Source organism: Dipteris shenzhenensis, chromosome 9 (assembly GCF_047967505.1).
Source record: "Dipteris shenzhenensis isolate YYH24624 ecotype China chromosome 9, Dip_SZ_1.0, whole genome shotgun sequence".
In the NCBI taxonomy this organism is placed as follows: domain Eukaryota; kingdom Viridiplantae; phylum Streptophyta; class Polypodiopsida; order Gleicheniales; family Dipteridaceae; genus Dipteris; species Dipteris shenzhenensis.
This window is the reverse complement of record NC_141604.1, coordinates 32,324,655-32,332,630: the sequence shown is the minus strand read 5'-3', so window position 1 is coordinate 32,332,630 and position 7,976 is coordinate 32,324,655. Positions and strand designations below refer to the sequence as shown.

At 43.0% G+C, this 7,976-nt stretch overlaps 1 protein-coding gene across 4 annotated transcripts; it reads right to left on the bottom strand.

Annotated features, from left to right (window-relative positions):
- Window positions 1-1,643: 1,643 nt before the first annotated feature.
- Window positions 1,644-5,390, bottom strand: LOC147898528 (uncharacterized). 4 transcript variants are annotated; one of them, XM_087379611.1, is made up of 8 exons: window positions 5,192-5,390; window positions 3,880-4,213; window positions 3,114-3,710; window positions 2,801-2,857; window positions 2,504-2,653; window positions 2,257-2,375; window positions 1,986-2,151; window positions 1,644-1,911 (listed from the first exon to the last, which is right to left on the bottom strand). In XM_087379611.1, the coding sequence occupies exons 1-7, from the start codon at window positions 5,289-5,291 to the stop codon at window positions 2,075-2,077; spliced, it is 1,434 nt and encodes a 477-aa protein (XP_087235737.1). In that variant the 5' UTR covers window positions 5,292-5,390; the 3' UTR covers window positions 1,644-1,911; window positions 1,986-2,074. The 4 variants fall into 4 exon arrangements, with proteins under 4 accessions (XP_087235737.1, XP_087235739.1, XP_087235738.1 ...); XM_087379613.1 differs by having other exon boundaries at window positions 1,644-1,905; XM_087379612.1 differs by having other exon boundaries at window positions 2,001-2,151.
- Window positions 5,391-7,976: the final 2,586 nt, after the last annotated feature.

Sequence of the window (7,976 nt, the reverse complement as noted above, 5' to 3'; positions counted from 1 at the left end):
TAGACTATTAACTCAGAAAATAGGCTAAGTTTCCGTGGACCAAGTGTCTTCAATACATTTTTCATGGGTTTCTTGTAAGGTTCAAGTCAAGCTTGTAAATGTTAGCCTAGCTTCGGTTTATTTACCATGGCACATGAGCAAGAAATTGCTCCACCAACTATTCGAAATTGCTAGTATTCCATCTTCACTACTTGGGTGTTGTATGCCTATCAAAATAATAGCTTATTCATCTTCACTTGATGGACATCACTTTACCTTTCCTACTATCATTCATGGTTTAATTTTTTTGGCTAGTTGTAGTCACTCGACTTAGACACACATGGGTATGAGCATAGCCTGCTTTTTTCTTTCTTATTTATATTCCCAATTCCACATCTAACATGTCTTGGTATATTAAACATTTTTAATTTGGCTTGTGTGCTAATTATTGCTTTTGGACAAGTAAAAAAGCAATGATGTACAAATGTCTATCATAAAAATGTTATGATGGAAATATGCAACATTTAAATAGAAAGAACTAGGTTCAAGAGGATATCTTAAAAGCCACAATGCCAAAAAAAGAATTATGTACAATTGCTTTCTTCACAAACTCATCAACAAGATGAAGTACCACTTAAATTTCTCATTCAAAAGTGACAACTCATCATTCATTGATGAAGTACCACTTAAATTTCTCATTCAAAAGTGACAACTCATCATTCATTACACATAATCCATCCTACACAAGGTCCTATACTCAACCTCAAGTAACTTCCAAGAAATTTTTGAAGAGAAACATGCTCTCTCTCTCTCTTTATCCTCTTGTGTAGTTATACTTATATAGTTATAAAATCATATATATGAACATGTGCACATTTGCATTATAGGATTTGAGAAATTAAAAAATATAAAAGTAATTATGTGCATAATTGCATTATAGGATTTGAGAAAGTTTAAAATATAAAAATAATTATAATTTTACATTATGAGAAACTAAATAGCCCTCCCTTCCTAAGCATGTTCTTATTGAGTTGGGAATCAAACATAGGACCATGATGATGTGAGCTCCAAGGACAATATCAATTTTGATGTTATCACAAGCAAGGCCATAATGTGTTATAGGCTATAGCGATAGCAGTCTATGTTAAAGTCTTGAAAGAGAACGTATGGCAATTACATTTATTGGCTTTATGCTTCCAAAGAGTTATATAATGTTTGACCATCACTAACTCAATGATAAAAACCTAATATTGGTAGGGGGAATCAAGTCCGAATGAACCCATATCAAAAGTTATGGTTAATTTTGGCATTTTGTCAAGATGCTAAAAAGTTATGGTTTAGGCTATGTTTTGACTTTGCATTTGGACGTTCCACCGAAACGATATGTACGTGTGCATGTGCATGTGCATGAATGTGTGAGTAGCTTTTAGTAGTGAGTTCAAACAATAATTAAATACCAATATTCTCTATCAAGAGGTGCGAAAAACCCAAAGGCTGCCTATGTAGACTAGTTACAGGTCCTAGCATTCGGCCTCCACTCCTTGAATATTATAAGAAGAACAAGGAGGCACTTGGCCCTTTTGAAACAACATGCTTGTTTCTTTTCTACTTCCTTTTTCTCAAAATGGTATATGCATTAAAGTTATGAACGAGTGGAATATAGATGCAACAACACGAATATCCGATATTTCCAAATAAATTTTTTGGCTTAGATAATCTCAACGTGCAAGTCTATTCAAAGGTGACTTGCTCATACTGGTGATGGAGATGTTGCTACAACGCTATGTTGAGGTTTGCGAATCACAAATAGCACAAATGGCAAAGAGTACGTTGTACAACGAATATAAATAAGATTTCTCAGAATGTGAAGCTGCCGTGTGGAAATTGAGTATGGGTATATTTTGAACCACCATCATCCTCAGTTGTCTGTACCTGCAACATGATTCATCATCATACTTTGCCCCAATGAATTCATTAGCAATTTCGTTGACAAAGATCAAAATTACCTGGTGGATGCTAACCTGAGCACCTCATCGTTTGCCATATTTGGAAGATTAGTGGGGAAATCCTTTACACCCCTTCATGTCGTTACGCTTTAGTGATGATTCAGAAGGGTAGCAATGAGACTAGTGACAATAATCGTGCAGGAAAATGAGGTCAGGCTCAGACAATCTGCAACAACAGAGAAGAGAGTTTAGCCAATACAAAGCAATGAATTGCATATAGACCAGTCAATTGAACTTTCGGATATTTGTTAGCAGCTGGAAGAGCTTGTACCGCTTGTGGGGAGAGATGAAACGTTGGTAGTCTGGAGGGCCTGCACACTTTGAGCCACAGCTGCCGAGTCTCCCAAATAGGACCGTGTTAACTTCTTGAGCTCAACTAAATTCTGCGCGCTGTCACACCAAGGAACTCATGTCATCAGTTATGAGTTAGAGTTTGTCTATTACCCCAGAGGACTGGACTTCCATAATGTTGCAAGATAGCTAATTTTTCATAAATTCGAAAATTGTCTCTACATTACCTGGCAGAAAGAACGTGATCATTCCAATTCTTGCCGCTATAAAGAGCTTCTGTCCAACTTGCGTTCAATAAGGTCTTCACAATAGCATTCCTTCTTGCATTCGGCTGAGAGTTATAAGTCATTATGGCATTTGCAGGGACTAAGCCAAACCTGATTCAAAGAAATTAAAAGGACCACTTTCAGTAAACGCATTGCCGGCAGTATAGTAGCAGTAAAGAAGCCACTTTGCTTGTAAGTTTGGAGTATACACAAGCAAATCACTAAAAGAACACCGGAGATAGCTCAGCTGATTCATACGAGCAACTTCCTATATTATCGTTGATAGGCCTGCACCCTCCCTGCGGACAAAGATACCTGAAATAGATACCACAGAACATAGATACAACCTTAAAAACAAGGTCCAAGCATAGAACTACTTGTGCAATAAACGCAGGCAGAATTAGAAACAGTTCAGCTTCGAATATTTTTTTTGTTTATCCCAGTTCTCTGCTGCCAATCGCTCAAGTCTAGATAACGGGAAAAAAATAGAACCGTATTTATTTCAGCTGAATTCAACTCTTGAAGGGCGCACGAATTGAAAGTCAATCGAGGTATCGAGCTTCGAACTCACATGAACTCGTTCACAGACTTTGTCGACCAGTCTTGTGCATTGAAGCCATCGTTAGAGAGTCTAAGGGCAGTATCTGATCGCAAGAAGGCAATGTCTCCTACCCCTTCCATTAGACATCGAAAAGCTCCAGAGTAACCTTCATACATACTAGGAGACGGACACGAGCCGTTATTACCACAGGAAGTGCAAATTCCGGTTCCATCTAATTCAGACGGAGCGCAGGTTTCTGCAAAAAAATCACTTATAACAGCTTCATCTCTCTGCATATTTTCGTTCAACGATGGTGCCTGCAGGCCAGTATCGACCAGGAAATGGACAGGGTAGTTCCATCCTGCTGCTGTTCGATAACCAGGATGACAAGATCTCAGACCACGGAAGTTTTCCAGGCGGAGCTTTGAATTCTTGTCACACATTCCCTTATTCACTACAGCAACTGCGCTGTAAGAATTCGCATGGTAGCAATACTCCTCAGCCATAATAGCTTTCATGGAATAATTCGTGAATGCAAAGTATGCTAGGCCTGCATCCAACGTAACTAGGTCCGCTTCTTTGTTTCTGATGGCCTCCATGCAATCCAGTGAGGTCTGTTTTCTGACACTAAACCAGATAGTAACAATTCAGTTCAGTTCATAAATTCTTCTCCTACACATTCTAAGTTTATGCTTTCAATGCAAATCACGGCCTAACTCTTACATCGAAATATAATACTCTGCATATGCTACACACATTCGAGCTCGAATAGAAGCAGGATTAGGGAGCAATATACCAAGACCACTCGTAATCCTCAGGTTGTAGGAGGCTCAAGAAATACTGGCAATCCGTATACTCGTCTCTAACTGCACACCATGTTACGGTCTTGGTAGACAAATCTGAAGGTCCTGGAGGTTTTTCTACTGGGCTATCGGGAGATGGTGCATTTGCCACACCAGGCGAAAGTGCAGGAAAAGGAGGTGAGGAAGTTTCAAGAGCCTCAGGGGAGAGCACGGGGGAACTTTCTGGTACTTCTGGCGAGGGAGCAGAAGAGGGACCACCCCCGAGGGGAGCAGGTAGAATTGAGGGAGATCCGGCATCATCGAGAAGAGCTGGACCTGGAGCTGGGGCTACATGACAAAAACAAATTTAACGTTACTAAAAATGCAGCATGGAACCTCGGAACCGTAAGCTCGGCAACGTACACCAAATCCAGAATGCACACAATGAGTGAAGCAGAGGCAATCGGTAATCATAGATCATGCAAAACTAGCTCGTGTGAGTCACAGAATGCACAAAATGAGTGAAGCAGAGGCAATCGGAAAGGCCGGGAAAGCATAGATCATTCAAGAAAGATGCGGATCCAACAAAGGAATTGGGAAGTGCTCCGAGGAGAAACTGTTGCAAGGCGAAATGCGAAGGAATTATTCTAGGAAGAAGCAGAAAATCGCAGATCCACGAAAGGTAGCAATGCTGCTGCTGCTAATGGTGCTGCGAGAATAATGAATGATGCTGCTGCCTGCAGCTGCAAGACGAGGAGTAACAGGCAGAGAAGCAGGGAGAAACGCTGATGCTTACTGTTGTTTAGCAAAGTTGCCGGTGCTGCTAAACTTACGGCAATGGAGATGCGAACAAAGCAGGCACGAAGACCAAAATGCAGATGCTTGCCTTCGTGCGGCAAGCTAATTTAGAACGAATGGCAATGAGAAGCTAGAGGGGAGAGAGAAAGATGCCGATGCTGTCTGCCGCCAGAAGCAGGGCAAATCTAGATCCGAAGAAGACAAATCAAGACACAGACACTGAGACAAACAGGAAGAAAAACCTCCTGTATCCTCATAAACTACGTCTGTGTGAGGATGAAGTCGCAACCATTTCTGTCTCTGAGGTCGGATCTCTCCGGGCAGCATATGTTTTTGCAGCATCTACGACAATGCTGCTGCAAGCAGCATGGGATGAAACAATGGTGCTGGAAGAAGGGAAAGGAGAACAGAGAGGAAACGAGGCATACCTGTGGATGTTGCGGTGTCGGAGAAAGGGGAAAGGAAGCAAGGAGGAGAAAGGGATGAAGGATGAAGAGAGGAGGAGGAGGAGGAGGAGGAGAAGCTTACCAGCGAGGGGAGGTGCAGAAGAGGCGAGGAAGAAGAAGGAGGAGAAGCAGAAGAAGAAGCCGAGGAGGGGGAGGAAGAGGTGAAGGGAAGCCATAGCCATGAAGCTCAAGCAGCTATCCAACAAATTTGCACACACAGACACTTTGAGAGAGACGAAGACGGAATCCAGAATGCGTCACCCCAACAGCCTTCCATTCCCCTCGCCCCCACGGCCATTCCACACCGAAAATCCGTCCCCAGCGGGGGTTGCCGGAGCCGTATCTCGCCCAGCCGTAGGATCGAACCTTTTGCAAAATGGGAATACGTGCCGCGGGCCACAACCGGCTTTATTACCAACAGCCGGTCAACTTTACCAGTTGCCATATCCCCCCTCGACGCCTCGAGATCACCGCGTAATGACCACCATTCGATCCACCTAACGTGACTCCTCTCCCACTTTTCGACGGCCCAGATCCAATGATCTACCCGATCTAAGGCCTCGCGCCGCCTTACAGCCCTTAGATCTACAAATGTAATCAACGATCCTAAACAACACATGCATTGGCGTCGCGACATCTGGCACAACGGCAAGTGTACACCCTCAATCAAAAACAAAAATCAGCTCCGATCGTGGGCAACCGGCTCCCGATCGTCGACCGGGCGCCAGTGTGCCAAGTTTCCTCCCAAAGATCGGCTCCAAGAGCTGATTCCCTACTCCATCCTAGCCATTCGATCCAAACCTTTCCCGAATCGTAATATTGATGTGAAACGCTCACCGCAAATAGCAGACATTAATTTAAAATAACCTCAAAATTTTACAAATACAAAATAACCTCAAAAATAACATTTAGCCCAACCAAAATATGAGACATAGCCATAGTAAACCAACAAATACACACGGAAAAGGCCGTAGCCTTTAAATTTTATTTATAGAAGTATCTTATATACAAATCCGAACAAGCCAGTAACAAAAATCTGGCACTGTCGAAAATATTACAAACTGACGAAAAGAACAAAGTCCACCGAAAATAATCAACCAAAACGAAGACAGACATCACTGCTTGTTGCTGATAAACTGCACATAGCAATTCTTGAAAGTTGCTCCATGAAGAATCACCACAAGCGACCCCCGATATTTCAATCCCAAAGCTCCTCAAGCTACAAGCGACACGCGACTCAGCTCCTCAAGTATTTCAGCATCCTCTTCCCCAGCATAGAGTGCACCATAGTCCACTGCAAGCTTCCAACCGTCACAGCAAAACGTGCAAACCCTCTGCACAAACGAACACCAGAAGATTCCCTGCACAAAAATATGCCAGAATTACCATCAGAGATTTCTTAACTCCATGACTAGCTGCAACATTCCCAGCACAATCTTTGAAACAGACTTAACTCCCGAAACATCTCCAACAGTAACACAAGAAACACCACCATCAAAACAACTCTCCACAACAAGAATTACACAAGAAAAGCCTACAAAAACAAACAAAAGAAATAGTAAGAGAACTAAAACAAACACCACAAACTAAATCAAACAAACAAAACTACAAAATAGAATTACCACAAGACACAACGACCGAAACACTGCCAGATTCGACATCCGCCTTATTAACATTAGCGCGAGATTCAACCTCTGCCTTATTAACATTAGCACCAAATTCAACCGAAACCAAAACACCACAACCCAAACTAGCATTAAGAGAACCCCCCACATCACCAACTACACCAGTACCTCTTGCAGAAACAACACCACCTGCAAAAGAATAACGAAAATCAACATAGCAAACACTAGATAGTTACCAAAATAATTACAACAAAAAATACTTACGCACATAACAGGTCATTGTAACACAAAATAGAAGAATTCAAAAAACTTACCAGAATCAACACCAACAGAAGCAATACCCTCATCAAAACCAGCCACCCCATCGACCTTCTTACTAAAGGTCCTCAAACTCTCCTGCAATGGACTAGCATAGATCTTCACCTTGTCAAATTCATCATTAGTATTCAAAAGTATAGATTGAGCAACAGCAACCTTGATAAGGTTACTCTTGTCATATTTTTGGTAAGAAGACACCCTCCGATGGCCCATCACCAACTGACCCACCTCCTCAGGCACTTGTGTTGTCTCTGTTTTACCCAATTGCAGGTTCTGAGGGTGTTGGTCACCTACAATTGTGTCGTTGCTCATTGTAGCATAGGTGTTCACAAGTGTAGCATAGGTCCTCGGGTCATGTTTCGTTGAGAGGTGTAGGCTGAAGCGTGGAAAGCAGATCTCATGCATACGTGAATGAAAAAGAGGGCTAGATTATAACGATTGATGGAGGCTCGCCTCCACGGGAGTTCAAGGGTTTAGAAGGGGATTTCAGGGTTAGAAATGGGGACAGGGTTGAGAGAGTTAACTACAAGTTCCAGGGTTTAGAGGGGGTTGCAGGGTTTAGGAGGAGGGGATTTCAGGGTTAGAAGTGGGGGTAGGGTTGAGAGAGTTAACTAGGAGTTCCAGGGTTTAGAGGGGGTTGCAGGGTTTAGGAGGAGTCCAAGGTTGAGGAGTGGAGAGCTAGTCTCCTTCGCGGATTCGAGGGGTAGGGGTTGAGGAGAAGGGAGGAAGGAAGAGGGAGGAAGGAGGAGGAGGAGGGAGGAGGAGGAGAAGGGAGGAGGAGGAGGGAGGAGGAGGAGATGGAGGAGGAGGAGGAGGGAGTTCAAGGGAGGGAGGAAGGAGAAGGAGGAGGAGGAAGTTGAAGGGAGGGAGGAAGGAGGAGATGGGAGGCGGAGGAGGAGGGAGTTCAAGGGTAGAGAGTGCAAG

Excerpts from the sequence above, each read along its gene's own strand:
- LOC147898528 (XM_087379611.1), bottom strand. The coding sequence starts at position 5,291 with ATGGCTATGGCTTCCCTTCACCTCTTCCTCCCCCTCCTCGGCTTCTTC. Across the intron at positions 2,654-2,800 it reads GATAATATAGGAAGTTGCTC|GTTTGGCTTAGTCCCTGCAA; the intron begins GTATGAATCAGC and ends TCTTTGAATCAG. Across the intron at positions 2,376-2,503 it reads GATCACGTTCTTTCTGCCAG|CGCGCAGAATTTAGTTGAGC; the intron begins GTAATGTAGAGA and ends TTGGTGTGACAG.